The following is a 17,110-nucleotide window of genomic DNA, read 5'->3' as shown; positions in this document are numbered from 1 at the left end:
GTTAGTTAACTCCATTGATCTTCTTGTGGAGTTCCTATTCCCTTGGGACCTGCAATCCTTCCATAAGAGTATCCCTTCTCCGTTCCTATTTGGTTGTAGGTTACTGTATCTATGTGAGTCATCTGCTGGGGGGGGGTAAACATTCAGAGTACAACACATGTGGAAAAGGATGGGGTGTTGGAAAGGACAGGTGAGATGGCTAGATGATCATGAAAATGAATGGATACATGGAACTTACATGGTTGAAGAGGTGTGTGTGGGGCATCTCCAGGAAGCAACAGAGATAAGGGAAGCCCCCAAGAATCAATTGGGTTACCCTTATGTGTGACTCACTCTATTGGGAATATGGAAACTGAAGAGGCCACCTCTTGTTCCCAGACAGGAACCTAAGTACTTTCAAACCACACTATATCCTTTCTACAAGAAATGCAGGCATGGGGGGTGAGGCAGAGATTATTTGAATGACCAATCAATAACAGGCCCAAATTGAGACTCATCACATTGGTAAGCACTAAGATCTGACACTACTAATGATACGCTGTTATACCTGCATACAGGAGCATGTTGTGCTCTGAAAGGATCCACCCAGCAGCTGACTCATTTTTTTTCCAAAACATAAGTTCTATCACTAACACATGTGTTCTGGATTTGTCTTGGTCGTAAGTACAGAAGTGTAGCCAACATTTATAATCTGTGACTAAACAGAGTTATCATTTACAATCATGTCTGGAGACATAAGTTTAGTTATCATTTAGAAGCCATGATAGAACAGAATTATCTTTTACAACTGTTTCCCCTCAACAAACACATACCTCAACATTTAATAATATGGAGGCATATTTTGCAAAGGAAGATAGTACATTCCTGAGCAGGGACAAAATATGTGTATAGAATGAAGAAAGGTTGAACAGTGATGGGCACACTTGGAATCTATTCCACGGGCAGGCACCAAACCCTGAGACTATTACTGATACAACTTTGTGCTTAAAGATGGGAGCCTACACTGCTTGGTCTGAAGCCCCAGACACGTATGTAGCAGAGGACTGCCTGGACTGGCCTCAGAAAGAGAGGAGGAACCTAACATTGTAAAGATATTATGCAACCAGGAAAGGGGATCCCTGGGCCTGGAAGAGAACTATCTCAGAAGTAGAGAGGGAATGGGTTGAAGAACACTGGGAAGGAAAAGCAACAGGGAGGCATCTTTGGAGATGTAAATTAATATAACATTTATAAAAGTAATCTAGAGGCATGTTTTCACAAGGCATGGTAGCCCATTCTTAGGCTGGCAGCTTTTGAGATTTCAAGAGGAGTATACATACTTAAAATCTCCAAGCTACAATGGGAAGCTGGTGTATTATCAACTTTTAATGGCCAAATTATCAATTGTCATTTGGACCCAAGAAAAACCTTGAGGCAACTGCTGCTGTCATATTTTTCAATTTCTGGAATGAGACAATATATTTTTTATATCTTGGTCAAATTTTGTTATTTGTCTAATTTTGTTCTTATTTTTTTTCCTTAGCCATCAGATAACACAGTGGCCCCATGCAAGCTAACTTCTCCAGGAAAGAGAGGTTCTGATATTTTGGTGGTTTTGTTTCTTTGTTAATAATTCCTCCAGGCTATTATTTCTCCCATCAGCATAAGAGCTGTGTAAGGGAGAATTAATGCCAGCAATTTTAACCTTGTTGGTGTATTTTTGCTGGAGAGGCATACCATAGGTGACACCCACTCCCAATCTCATATGCCATGTAATTGCCTGGATTGTAAGAAGAACCTTTTAATTTGATCTTGGTCCCCCTTCTCTAGTCCTCTCAGTCTTGTTGACTGTTTCAAAGTTTACTTTGTTATGATTATGTTGTTCCTTTGTAAGTCTAAAAGCAGATCTCCAAAATGTATTTTGAAACCAATTTCATCCTAGTGAGATCTATGACATATTTATGTATGCCATAACATCCACAATGCAAGGAAATCTTCAATTAGGCCCAGATAAGGATATCTTCCTAAAAGCAGGATAAGTAGTGTACTCTGGAAATTGCTGGGGAAGCTTAGGACAGTGCATGAGGAAGGTGGCATAGATGATTCTTAAGAAATTTCCCATTGTCTTAGTCAGGGTTTTTATTCCTGCACAAACATCATGACCAAGAAGCAGTTTGGGGAGGAAAGGATTTATTCAGCTTACACTTCCATACTGCTGTTCATCACCAAAGGAAGTCAGGACTGGAACTCAAGCAGGGCAAGGAGCAGAAGCTGATGCAGAGGCCATGGAGGGATGTTCTTTACTGGCTTGCCTCTCCTGGCTTGCTCAGCCTGCTCTCTTATAGAACCCAAGACTACCAGCCCAGAGATGGTCCCACCCACAAGGAACCTTTTCCCCTTGATCACTAATTGACGAAATGCCTTACAGTTGGATCTCATGGAGGAATTTCCTCAACTGAAGCTCCTTTCTCTGTGATAACTCCAGCTGTGTCAAGTTGACACAGAACTAGTCAGCACACCCATCAATCTAATATATGCAAGTTTTACAACAATAAAGGTCTCCCTCCAGCCTGCAACATGTGGAGATCTAGAACAAAATTGAAAAATAATTGATTATGATCCTAAAATGAAGGTCTGCTTTATTGGATCTTTGTCAAACAGTTGTACTAGCTTTTTAACTTTCCCTCATCCCATTATATATGGGTGGGCCAATGTTATTTTAGTAATATACAAGGTCTATGTTTCCCTCAAAGTTTCATAGTATTTCTGCCATTGGGTAGATTTAAATAGATTTCCAGTGAAGACATTGTTTCCATCTAGTTGAGCTGATCATCAGCCAAATAGTAGAGTTACCTAGAAAAATCTTGAAAGCATATAGCCAAGGATAGTAATAACAGGAATAATAGATGATAACTAAGAGAAAAGTCATATGCTATTGTTCTAACAATTTTAAATTTGTTTTCTTTCATATAACGATGGGGATAGAAAGAATATTATTTCAAGTATAATGTCAACTATTTTTACAAAATAAATGAATCATCAGGGATTGGGTAGTAAAATAGAAGGCTATAACTGATTGTTGTTATTAATTGTGGATTGTATAGTAATTTATAGAAAATTAGGTGAAAGCACATTAAATGAATAAAAATCAGATGAACATTTTTTATTAAAAACAATATAAAAATTCAACGTAAACAGGTTGTGACACCAGCAATTCTCAAAAGACTTAATGCACCATAAAGGTATGTATATACTACATAAAATATGTGTGAATGTCTAAATGTAAATGCATGCAAGGGTAGTCAACTAACTTTAAAACAGCTGTATATATCACAAATTTTGTCAAACTATGAATATGGGCTCTAAGTGGGTTGAACTGGTTGACTCATTTCTCATTTTGGGTAATAAAATATATTTCTAAATGGCTCTTCAAACTAAGTTAGTATACAAAATGGTAAGCCATGAACTAGATGCTATTAAAATATAAAATATTACATTTAAATTATGACAGGTGGTAGTTTTAAATATAAACACATAAATACAAACATAAAATTATGAATTAACTGAATGCCTTGAGAGATTTACATATTTCATGCTGTTCATTTTTAAACAGGGTTTATTGAAAATTAAATATATTATAAACTTGCACACTATTTATATGAAAATTACGTTTCAATAAAATTAATTGATATACATTAAGAAAATATGTTCCAATGGACTTTGCAAACTAAGTGTTTTAGAATTTCAGGCAAAAGGAAGAATATTCAAGAAATTCTAAAAATTAAAACAATAAATGAAAAGGAAGAGTTTATATCAAGAAATGATACAAACACTTGCAATGATAAAGGAATGGAGCCATCATTGCTTAGACACAGAGAAGTTGAATCATCAGAGCAAATGTGGTTTTCAAACAAGGAAAACAAATGGCTATCAAACTATACACTGTAATACAATTGGGTAAAGAAATAAAACCTGATATAATGGCATTCATAATATAATTGCATAGCATATTTTAGCATAATAGATAAATGATCCCTTTTATGAAGTCCTTAACATAAAAGTTAAATTTATTTTTCAATTATATTTTAGGAAAATATCTTCCTTCTAGAATGTGTTGTTCTTTTTTCCCTGATGTGATTAAATGAATTCTTCTCTGGTCTCAACAAGATAATATAACACTTGGGACCAAATATGAAGGCAAGGAGTGCTGTGCTGGAAGCCAAGATAGAGAATACTTCCATAGCTACCATGACCTTCCCTTTAGTGCTGTGGTAGACAGGAAGAAAGGTGATCCAGACACAGAAGAATACCAGCATACTTAGTGAGAGAAATTTGGATTCGTTGAATGTATCAGGCAAATTTCTTGACAAGAAGGCCATGGTATAACTCCCAAGGGCCAAGAAACAGAGGTATCCCAGGACAGAGTGGAAGGCAACAGCTGAGCCCTTGTTGCACACAATGATGATGTGACCATGTTCAATATGAGCATCTTGGTCAATGTATGGTGGAGATATTGCCATCCATATTCCACAAAGAAGAAGTTGGATCAGGGTGCAGATGGGAATGATGTAGTTTGGACCCCTTGATATCATTAGCCACCTTACCATTCTCCCTGGAAAACTGACCTTAAAGGCAAGAACCACAGTGATAGCTTTGGCCAACACAGTGGCAAGAGCTACTGTGAAAGCAACTGCAAAGGTGGTTTGCTGAAGGATGCAGGCAACTATGTTGGGCTGACCAATGAAGTTCAAAGAACATAGGAAACAGAATTTGAGTGTGATGAGCAAAGTGTAACTCAGAGCTTGATTATTGGCCTTAACAATAGGAGTGTCTTTGTGTTTCACAAAGATGCCTATAACAAAGGCAGTTAGTGCAGATAAGCACAAAGCTATGCTGGCTAGAGCCATCCCCAAGGGGTCTTCATAGGCCAGAAAACTCACAGACTTTTGATAGCAGTTGCTCTTCTCTGTATTTGCATAATGACTCTCTGGACACTTCACACACTGGTCTACATCTGGTCAGAAATACAGGTTATTATTGTCACAGAATTCACCATACTATGTTTTTGTACACTTGCATGAATGACTTCATATTTATTGCCTGGACTTTGTTCCTTACATACTTCTTCTTCTCTCTCTTTTTTTTTCTTGCTCTGTGGTTCTTTCTTTTTTTAAAAAAAAATTATTAGGTATTTTCCTCATTTACATTTCCAATGCTATCCCAAAAGTTCCCCATACCCTCCCCCCCACTCCCCTACCCACCCTTTCCCACTTCTTGTCCCTGGTGTTCCCCTGTACTGAGGCATAAAAAGTTTGCACGACCAATGGACCCCTCTTTCCATTGATGGCCGTCTATGCCATCTTCTGATACATATGCAGCTAGAGACACGAGCTCCAGAAGGTACTGGTTAGTTCATATTGTTGTTCCACCTATAGGGTTACAGATTCCTTTAGCTCCTTGGGTGCTTTCTCTAGCTCCTCCAATGGGGGCCCTGTGATCCATCCAATAGCTGACTGTGAGCATCCACTTCTGTGTTTGCTAGGCCCTGGCAAAGTCTCACAAGAGACAGCTATATCAGGGTCCTTTCAGCAAAATCTCGCTAGTGTATGCAATGGTGTCAGCATTTGGAGGCTGATTATTAGAATTGGGAACAAAACACCCATGGAAGGAGTTACAGAGACAAAGTTTGGAGCTGAGACAAAAGGATGGACCATCTAGAGACTGCCTTGCATACTTCTTTATGTATTTTTTAACATATAATAGCACTTGATTCAATGCTTTTTAAAGTACTAGCATCACACTCCTTCCCTTCCCTCAGTTTTTACTTACAGCTCAATGTGCACACTACCTCTACCTTTACATTTTAATAGCCACTCAGTCCATTCAGTAGAGCCAGTGCATGTACAACTAGGAAATTATGTGGACTTTCAAGATCTACCTTTGTTAAGAAAAGTATTAGATCTTTACAAGTACACATCAACTTCCAGTAAATTCATTAACAATTTTCTCAGTTGTGATTTTAAATGTACAAGAGAAATCCCTCTGTTCTCTATTCATACAATATTTCACTGCCTTTCATGACAATGGTGTAGCATTTTGAAAGTAACGAGAATATTAAACTATATTGCAAACTCTAATGTGATCCTGATAGTATTCATAATTCATATATCCTTTGTAGCATAAACATGGGAAATCTAGGTAAGAGGACATATTTATTTCAAAACCTTTAAGATAATTGTTTCTTATATGTGAATTCTAAATTTACTTTTATTCTTAAAATTCCTTGTGTTTTGAAATTCTATTCATTCTTCGCTGGAGTTTATTAAACAGACCCTATTACATAGTATAGAATAGATAGTGCTCAAAAATCACCAAATAATATGATTCCATAAAATTTGAAGCAAGCATATATTTTCACATCGATAGAATTTTCTTATAAGATATGAGAGATTTAAAAAAAAAATAACATTCTGCTCTGGAACTTTTTTTTATATTTTTGTAAATCTTATGATTAAAATAAAATAGATGCTCTAAGATGTATGTATAAATTACATTACCTAGGCATGGTAGTTTGAATATGCTTGGACTAGCAAATGGCACTATGTGAAGTGTAGCCTTGTTGAAGGAAATATGTCATAGTGGGAGTGGGCTTCAAGATCCTCATCCTAGATTCCTGGAAGTGACCCTTTTCCTGGAAGGTTTCACCAGAAAATGTGGAACTCTCCACTCCTCATGTGCCATGCCTGCCTGGATGCTGAAATGATCTCGACTTGAGGATAGTTTACTGCACCTCGAAACCTTTAAGCCATTTCCAATTAAATGTTTTTCTTATAAAAGTTGACTTTGTCAAAGTGTTTGATGACAGCAGTAGAACCTTAAGACATAAGTTAATATCAGGGATGAGGGATTTCTCTGATAGGCTTGACTGTGATTTTGGTTGGAAGAAGGTGGATTTTGAGATTTTGGATTGGGGAAGTGGTAGAATGTTTTAAGTGTGGCTTAATGGGTCATCCTTGAAGGAATATGGAGGCATTTGTTACTGAGGGTGATTTGAGCTATAGAATCCTGGTTCTAGAGGTTTCAGAGAAAAATAATTTTTATATGGTACTGCTCTTCTGATATGTTGGTGAAGTATAGGAGTGCTTTTTGGCCTTATCTAAAGAGTCTAATTGAGGCTAAGATAAAGAGATTTATACTAACTGAGTTGACAAAGGAAGTCCCAAAATCCTGAACAGAGATTTTGATCTCTGATTAAGCCTCATGAAGAACATATTCATAGAATCCTAGCAAGCCTAGAAAAGAAAATTATAAAACACAAGGATAAAGTAAATATAAAGGGGAACTGGGAAATGAAATGGAGCTGAATCCTATGTTCAAGGAGAGAAAGAACTAAGAGAGTGTTGATCTCTGTGGAAGATCCCATCTAACCAAAATTATTGTTTGTGGTTGCAGTTGAAAAAGGAATGCTTTAGAATTTTAATGTGGAATGAACTATAATGCAGAAATAGAGAGCAAACCTGTGATCCAGAATGTGAGGCTGGAAGACACAGGCTATTGACCCAGATCATGGGGAGCAAGGGCCATGAAAAGTTTAGGCCAAGGTACAGTGGTATACTCTTTAATCCCAGGAGACAAAGACAAGCATACCTCTGAGTTTAAGACCAGCCTGTGACTGAGAAAGTTCCAAGCAGAGAAAAGCTTAAAATAAGGTGTGATTTTAGCATTCAGGAGACAGAGAAGTGCAGATTTTTGTGTTCAAGGTCAATCTACAGAGCATGTCCTAGGACGAGTTGTAAAGCAAAAGCTAATAGTAGAATAACAGGAGCTACATTCCACCCCCAGTAACCAGCTGAACTCAGAGCACTGTGGTTCTGGCTTATCAGTAAATAAAAGAAGGAGACTTCTGGAACAATAGATGTTGGTTTATCTGGAACTAAGAAATTACCAATAATTAAGATTAGACTACCATCATTGAGGTGAAATCATCTGGGAAGTGGTTTTTGAGAGTACAAAGAAGCTGTCTGTAAGAGATAGCCAAAGTAGTACCTAGTTTTGTAGCTGGACTAACTGTTAGAGTCACCCAGGTGGTGCTGATTTTGAAAATATGAACGGATCATGGAGAAAAGCTAAGGCTCGGCACTATGAGGGCCAGAGGACTCCATGGGTGAAGATAAAATTTCAGTTGCAGTTGATAACCCAAAACTGGAGAGGTTATGCCAAGAAGCTGAGGCTTAGCACCATGAAGAGAGCCTATAAGAGGCTATTGGTGAAGCCTAGTTACAGTGCAAAACCCCTGTGTTATGGAGATGACAATAACATGGGATAATCACCAAGAATACCAACAACAGTAGAGTGGAGTGAACCAGAGCCTAGAGTGCTATAGAGGGCAGAGTTGGAGAAGTAATGCAAGCCATTGAAGGATCCTAAATGGTCATGTGTGGATTCAAGACATTGGAACAAGAAGTTATAATGCTGAAGTTGTCTTGGAAACTCAAAAATTTTCAAAATTCCAGAACCATTCAATATTCGCTGAGGAAAGCTGCTGACCTGGATTGGAGCCAGCCCAGGAAAAAGAAGTTGGTTATAGACAACAAAGATGAAAAAGGAGTGGAGATGAAGACCTTCTTGACATGAGACAAGGAGATTGAGAGTTTGGATTTTGCCAAGTTGGTTTGTGTCTTGCTTTAGGGATTACACTGAAGAATTTCAATGAACCTGAGAAGAGACTTTGGACTTGTATTATTAACATTGTTGTAACTGTTAAAAAATATTTGGATGTTGTAAGTTGGACAAAATGTACTTTTTCATAGTGCTATGCCTAGGGATTGCCTCCATAGACTCAAGTGTTTAAACAAGCCTATGGGACCCAGGGAGTGGAAAGCATTAGTTTGAATATGCTTAACCCAGGGATTGGCACTATTTGTTGGTGTGGTCTTTTTGAAAGATTAGTGTTATTGTGGTTATGAACTTTAACACCCTTTTCCTAACTGCCTAGAAGCAAGTCTTTTCCTAGCAGTCCTCAGATGAAGATGTAGAATTCTCAGTTCCTGCTTCATAATGCCTGACTGAATGATGCTTTGTTCCCACTTTGATGATAATAGACTGGACTTCTGAACTGGTAAGCCAGCCCTAATTAAATTTTGTTCTTATAGGAATTGCTTTTGTCATGGTGTTTGTTCACAGTAGTGAAACCCTAAGACAGTGGGTTATACAACATTTCTACATTTCTTAAACTATAATTGATAACCACAGTGTCAATTTTATTTCATTTATAATATTGAATTGATATTTTAATATATAAAAGATAGTATAACCTTACTGTTCAACTTTCTAAAAGCAGTATTTTCAAGTTTAGTGTTTAGCATTTCTTTGAGCTGCATGCTGTTATACAATATTATTAATTAACAGACACTGGCCAGATTGTTCTTAGTGTGTGAATGACTGTTATTATGCATACACAGGATACATTCAAAACTTTACCTTATATATTCTTGTGTGTGTGTAAGGATTTTTTTAGAGTAAATTTTAGTATTATATAAAGTTGATTTTAAATGAAGATAGTATGGACACTTCATAAAAATCCGAAGCATCCATATGAAGTTGAGAATTGTTTCAAAAATTCTGAAGAATTGTGTTGGAATTTTAATGGTGAGGGCATTGAATCAGGACAATGCTTTTGACTAGAAGGCCATTTCTAATATGTTAGTTCTACTGATCCATAAGCAAAAGAGTTCTTTCCACATTCTTATATCTTCCTCAATTTCTCTCATCAGGGACTGGAAGTTTGTGTCATATAAATATTTCACTAACTTGGTTAGAGATACATGTTATTCTCTAATAAGGTTATGTTATTCGAGTTTGTCGTGAATGCTATTGTTTCCCTAACTTCCTTCTCAGACATTTTATTGCTTATGTATGAAGTTTACTGATTTCTTTTAGTTAATGTTGTATCCAGGCACATTCTTGAATGGTTATATCAGCTGTAAGAGTTCTATTTTAGAATTTTGAGGACATGGATATGATTCAATATACAAAAGTCCATTAATGTAATCCACTTTTTAAACAAACTCAATGAAAAATAATCACAGGATCAGCTCATTAGAAGCTTCAAAGGAATTTGACAAAATACAACAGCTCTTTGTGTTAAAAGTACTGACAAGATCAGGATTTCAAGGCCCTTACCTAAACATAGTTAAAGCAATATAGAGCAAACTATTACCCACATCAAATGAAATGAACACAGACTTGAAACAATCCCACTAAATTAAGAATACAACAAGGATGACCACTCTCTCCATATCTACTAAATATAGTACTCAAAGTTCTAGATATAACAATAAGAGAACAATAGAACAAAAAGTAGACAAATATTTTAAAAGAAATAGTCAAGGCATCACTATTTATTATTGTGTTAATAATAAAATGAACTCGAACAAATTAGTAGCCTTCCTCCACTTAAAAGATAAACAGGATGAGAAAAAAATTAGAGAAACAATACACTTCACAAATGGCAACAATATTATAAAAATATCTTGGTGTAACTCTTACCAAGCAAATGAAATATGTATATGACAAGAATATCAAGTCTTTAATGAAAGAAATTTAAGAAGCCCTTAGAAAATGGTGAGATCTCACATCCTCATGAATTGGTAGGATTAACATAGTAAATATTGCCATCGTACCAAAAGCAATCAACAGATTCACTGCAGTCCCCACAGTTTCCAACACAGTTTTTCACACATATTGAAAGAGCAATTCTCAGTTTCATATGAAAAACAAAAATCCCAGGATTGCAAAAACAATTCTTTATATGAAAAGAACTTCTGGAGGAAGTATTGTCCCTGACCACAAATTGTACTACAGAGCAATGGTGATAAAACAACACACACACACACACACACACACACACACACACACACACACACACACACACATTGTATTGGTACATATATAGATAGGTAAATCAAGACAATAGGATTGAAGAACAAGAAATAAGTCCACATATATTTGGTCCCTTTATCTTTAACAAAGAAGCCAATAACATTTAAAAAAGAGAGATAGATAAAGCAGATTTAATAAATGGTGCTGCTCCAATTAGTAGTTTGTATTTAGAAAAATGAAAATAGATCCATATTTATCACCTTGCAGAAATCTCAAGTCCAAGTAGATAGTAGATCAAGGAACTTAGTATAAACCAGAGAATCCACAACAGAGGAACCTCTAATGGCTAAAAAAACACTTAAGAACTAAAGTCCTTATTTATCAGTGAAATATAAACCAAAAAGACCATGAGAATCCACCTTACACCATTTAGAATGGCTGACATCAAAAGCTCAGGTGAGAGCACAAACTGGCAAAGATGTGGAAAGGAGGAAGATGCCTCTATTGCTTTGGGGATTAAAAACTGGTACAAATAAGGATGTTATGAACATAGTGGAGCATGTGTCCTCATTACAAGATGGAACACCTTCTGGGTATATGCCCAGGAGAGTTATTGCTGGATCTTCCTGTAGTACTATGTCCAATTTTCTGAGGAACCACCAGACTGATTCCAGAGTGGTTGTACCAGCTTGCACATGCTCCACAATGTTCATAGCAGCCTTATTTATAATAGCAAGAAGCTGGAAAGAGCCCAGATATCCCTCTACAGAGGAATGGATTCAGAAAATGTGGTATATTTACACAATGGGGTACTACCCAGCAATTAAAAACAATAAATTTATAAAATTCTTAGGCAAATGGATGGATCTGGAGGATATCATCCTGAGTGAGGTAATCCACTGACAAGTGGACATTAGCCCAGAAACTTAGAATACGCAAGATACAACTTGCAAAAAAACTGATACTCGAGAATAAGGAAGACCAAAGTGTGGAAACTTTGTTCTTTCTTAGAAAGGGGAACAAAATAACCATGGATGAAGATACAGAGACAAGGTTCCAAGCTGGTACAGAAGGAAGGACCATCCAAAAACTACCCCACAGGAGGATCCATCCCCTATACAATCACCAAACCCAGACACTATTGCATATGCCAGAAAGATTTTGCTAGGAACCTGATATAGCTATCTCTTGTGAGGCTATGCCAGTGCCTGGCAAACATAGAAGTGGGTGCACACAGTCATCTATTGGGTGGAACACAGGGCCCCTAATGAAGGAGCTAGAGAAAGTACCCAAGAGGCTAAAGGGATCTGCAGTCCTATAGGAAGAACAACAATATGAACTAACCAGGATCCCTACCCCCCACCCCCAGAACTATGTCTCTAGTTGCATATGTAGCAGAGGATTGCCTAGTCAGCCATCAATGGGGGGAGAGGCCCTTGGTCTTGCAAAGATCATATGCCCCAGTACAGGGGAATGCCAGGGCCAGGAAGCAGGAGTGGGTGGGTTGGGGAGCAAGGCAGGGAGAGGGTATAGGTGACTTTCAGAATAGCATTTGAAATATAAATGAAGAAAATATCTAATTAAAAAAAAAAACTAGTATGGGCCAGCCCTGCCATCTTTGCTTGAACCCAGTGGAGCCTGCCAAGAACCCCAGAAAACTCTCCACACTTCAGGACCTCCAGATCACCTCGGGATCACGAGTGAGTGGAATGCAACATCAGTTCCAAAGAATCATGGAGGGTCTTGTGCCAGCAGGAACATGGACAAAGAAAACCATGCCCAACCAGAGGCTGCAATCCTTTCAGGTCCAGGCCAGCCTGGCCATCTTCCTCGTGAACCTGGCAGAGGGCATCTAGGGCCTCAGAGGATTCTCCACTCAGCAGAACCCCTAGAACACCCAGGACCTCAGGATCACTGGAGAGCATGTGGGCGACAGAAGCAAAAGAGCTTCTTGGACAGGGTCCCTTCAGGCCTTCCTCCTCAGCCAGGAGGTGGAGCTAAAACCCAGACCCCTGGGAACCTTCCTTGACAGAGGAGAGTTGGCCTACATATAGGGCTCTAACCCCAGGCCTGAGGAGGTGGATCAGAGCTCCAGATTTCTGGCTTCATGCCTTTCAAGAGGAGAGGTTGCCTGCAGAGAGTGCTATGACCACTGGGACTCAGGTGAGAGTTGGACTACAAGGAGTGCTGAAAGAGACTAACAGAATCACAGGAGAATCAAGCTCCAGCCAGAGACAGCTAGAACATTAACACCAGAGATTACCAGATGGCAAAAGGCAAACTTAAGAAACTTACTAACAGAAACCAAGAACACTGAGCATCATCAGAACCCAGTACACCCACCACAGCGAGTCCTGGATACCCCAAAACACCCAACAAGCAAGATGCAGATTTAAAATAATATCTCGAGATGGTGGTAGACGATTTTTAAAAAGGCATTAATAACTCACTTAAATACAGGAGAATGCTGCTAAACAGGTAGGAGCCCTTAAAGAATTACAGTGAAACACTGCTAAGGATGTAGAAGTCCTTAACGAGGAAACAAAAAAAAAAATTCCTTAAAGAATACCAGGAAAACACTGCTAAGCAGGAAGAAGATCTTAAAGAGGAAACACAAAAATCCCTTAAAGAACTACAGGAAAACACAACCAAACAGGTGATAGAACTGAAGAAAACCATCCAAGATCTAAAAATGGAAGTAGAAACAATGAAGAAAACACAAAGGGAGAAAACTCTGGAGATAGAAAACCTAGGAGAGAAATCAGGAACCATAGATCAGCAACAGAATACAAGAGATGGAAGAGAGAATATCAGGTGAAGAAGATTCCATAGGGAACATGGACACAACAATCAAAGAAAATGCAAAATGAAAAAAAGATCATAACTCAAAACATCCAGGAAATTCAGGACACAATGAGAAGACCAAACCTACGGATAATAGGAGTAGATGAGAACGAGGATTTTCAACTTAAAGGGCCAGCAAATATCTTCAACAAAATTATAGAAGAAAACTTCCCAAACCTAAAGAGGTGCCCATGAACATACAAGAGGCATACAGAACTCCAAATAGACTGGACCAGAAAAGAAATTCCTCCTGACACATAATAATCAAAACAACAAGTACACTAAATAAAGATAGAATATGAAAAGCAGTAAGGGAAAAAGGTCAAGTAAAATATAAAGGCAGGCCTATTACAATTACTCCAGACTAATCACCAAAGACTATGAAAGCCAGAAGATCTTGTACAGATATACAGATACGAAGAGAACACAAATGGAGCCAAGGCAAAACTCTCAATTACCATAGATGGAGAAACCAAAGTATTCCATGACAAAACAAAATTCACACAATATCTTTCCAGGAATCCAGTCCTGCAAAGTATAATAAAGGGCAAACACCAACACAAAGATGGAAACTACACTCTAGAAAAAGCAAGAAAGTAATCCTTCAACAAACCTAAAAGATGGCAGCCACAAGAACAGAATCCCAACTTTAACAACAAAATTAACAGGAAGCAACAATTACTTTTCTTTAATTTCTCTTAGTATCAATGGACTCACTTCCTGAATAAAAAGACAGACTAATAGACTGGCTACACAAACAGGACCCAACATTTTGCTGCTTGCAGGAAACCCAGTTCAGGGACAAAGGCAGATACTACCTCAGAGTAAAAGGCTGGAAAACACTTTTCCAAGAAAATGGTCCAAAGAAACAAGCTGGAGTAGCCATTCTAATATTGAATAAAATTGACTTCCAACCCAAAGTTATTCAAAATATCAAGGAGGTATTCCATGAAAAAAAAAAAAAAAGAAAAAAAGAAAAACCTCACACAATATCTTTCCACGAATCAGGTCTCAAATGTCACAAAACAGGCCTGCAGGCCTGAACAGATACAAAAATATTGAAATTATCTCATCCATCCTATCAGAATACTATGGACTAAGACTGATCTTCAATAACAGCATAAATAATAGAAAGCAAACATTCATGTGGATACTGAACAACACTCTACTCAATGTTACCTTGGCCAAGGAAGAAAGAAATAAAAAAAAAATTAAAGACATTTTAGAGTTTAATGGAAATGAAGTCACAACATCCCCAAACTTATGGGACTCAATGAAAGCAGTCCTAAGAGGAAAACTCATAGCTCTGAGTGCCTCCAAAAAAAGAGAAACTAGAGAGAGCATACACTAGCAGCCTGACAGCATACCTAGAAGCTTTAGAACAAAAGGAAGCAAATTCACTCAAGAGGAGCAGACAGCAGGAAATAATCAAGCTTATGGCTGAAATCAACCAAGTTGAAAGAAAAGAACTATGCAAAGAATCAACTAAAAGAGGAGCTGGTTCTTTGAGAAAATCAACAAGATAGATAAAGCCTTAGCCTGACTACCTAGAGGGCACAGGGACAGTATCCTAATTAACAAAATCAGAAATGAAAAAGGAGACATAACAACAGAACCTGAGGAAATCCCAAACATCATCAGTTTCTACTACAAAAGGCTATACTCAACAAAATTAGAAAACCTGGATGAAATGAACAACTTCCTAGTCAGATATCAGGTACCAAAGTTTAATCAGGATCAGATTAACTATCTTAATAGCCCCATTTCCCTGAAAGAAATAGAAGCAGTCATTAATAGTATCCCAACTAAAAAAAAGCCCAGGACCAGATGGGTTTAATGCAGAGTTCTATCAAACCTTCAAAAAAGACCTAATTGCAACTCTCCTCACACTATTCCACAAAATAGAAACAGAACGTACTCTACTCAATTCATTCTATGAAGCCACAACTACTCTGATACCTAAACCACAGAAAGATCCAACAAAGTAACAGAACTTCAGACCAATTTCCCTTATGAATATCAATGCAAAAATACTCAATAAAATCCTTGCAAAACGAATCCAATAACACATCAAAATGATCATCCACCATGACCAAGTAGATTTCATCCTAGGGATGCAGGGATGGTTTAATATACGGAAATCAATCAATGTAATCCACTATATAAACAAACTCAAAGACAAAAATTATATGATTATCTCGTTAGATGCTGAGAAAGCATTTGACAAAATCCAACACGGCTTCATGATAAAAGTCATGGAAAGATCAGGAATTCAAGATGCGTACCTGAACATAATAAAAGCAATATGCAGCTAACCAGTAGCCAATAACAAACTAAATGGAATGAAACTCCCACAAAGGAAAGCAATCCCAGGGACTAGACAAAGATGCCCACTTTCTCCCTACCTACTCAATATAGTACTTGAGGTTTTAGCAAAGCAATTCAACAACAAAAGCAGATCAAGGGGATATAAACTGGAAAGGAAGAAGTCAAAATTTCACTATTTGCTGATGATATGATAGTATATATATATAAGTGACCCTAAAAATTCCACGAGAGAACTCCAAAACCTGATAAACAGCTTGAGTGAAGTAGCTGGATAAAAAATTAACTCAAACAAATCAGTGGCCTTTCTCTACACAAAGAATAAACAGGATGAGAAAGAAATTAAAACAATACCCTTCACAATAGTCACAAAAAATATAAAATACCTTATTGTAACTCTAACTAATAAAGTGAGAGATCTATATGACAAGAACTTCAAGTCTCTGAAGAAATAAATTGAAGAAGATCTCAGAAGATGGTAAGATCTCCCATGCTCATGGATTGGCAGGATTAATATAGTAAAAATGGATATACTGCTGAAAGCAATGCACAGATGCAATGTACAGATTCAATGTAATCCCCATCAAAATTCCAACTCAATTCTTCACTGAGTTAGAAAGGACAATTTGCAAATTCATCTAGAATAACCAAAAACCTAGGATAGCAAAAACTATTCTCAAGGATAAAAGAACCTCTGGTGGAATCACCATGCCTGACCTCAAGCTGTTGTACAGAGCAATTGTGGTAAAAACTACATGGTCCTGGTACACAGAGAGACAGGAAAATCAATGGAATAGAATTGAAGACCCAGAAATGAACCAACATACCTATGGTCACTTGATTCTTGACGAGGGAGCTAAAACCATCCAGTGGAAAAAAGACNGCATTTTCAACAAATGGTGCTGGCTTAACTGGTGGTTATCATGTAGAAGAATGTCAATTGATCCATTCTTATCTCCTTGTACAAACTCATGTCTAAGTGTATCAAAGACCTTCACATAAAACCAGAGACACTGAAACTTATAGAGGAGAAAGTCGGGGAAAGCCTAGAAGACATGGGCACAGGTGGAAAATTCCTGAA

General features: G+C 37.5%; 1 protein-coding gene across 1 annotated transcript in view; it reads right to left on the bottom strand.

The window, feature by feature from the left end:
- Positions 1–4,053: 4,053 nt before the first annotated feature.
- Positions 4,054–17,110, bottom strand: part of LOC110283711 (vomeronasal type-2 receptor 116-like) — a 19,838-nt gene continuing 6,781 nt past the window's right edge. The window contains exon 5 of the mRNA XM_021149152.1: positions 4,054–4,993. Coding sequence (XP_021004811.1) covers positions 4,065–4,993 — 929 coding nt within the window. The 3' untranslated portion in view covers positions 4,054–4,064. The remainder of the gene's footprint in view (positions 4,994–17,110) is intronic.

Source organism: Mus caroli, chromosome 17, assembly GCF_900094665.2.
Source record: "Mus caroli chromosome 17, CAROLI_EIJ_v1.1, whole genome shotgun sequence".
In the NCBI taxonomy this organism is placed as follows: domain Eukaryota; kingdom Metazoa; phylum Chordata; class Mammalia; order Rodentia; family Muridae; genus Mus; species Mus caroli.
This window is presented reverse-complemented; position numbering and strand designations above follow the sequence as displayed.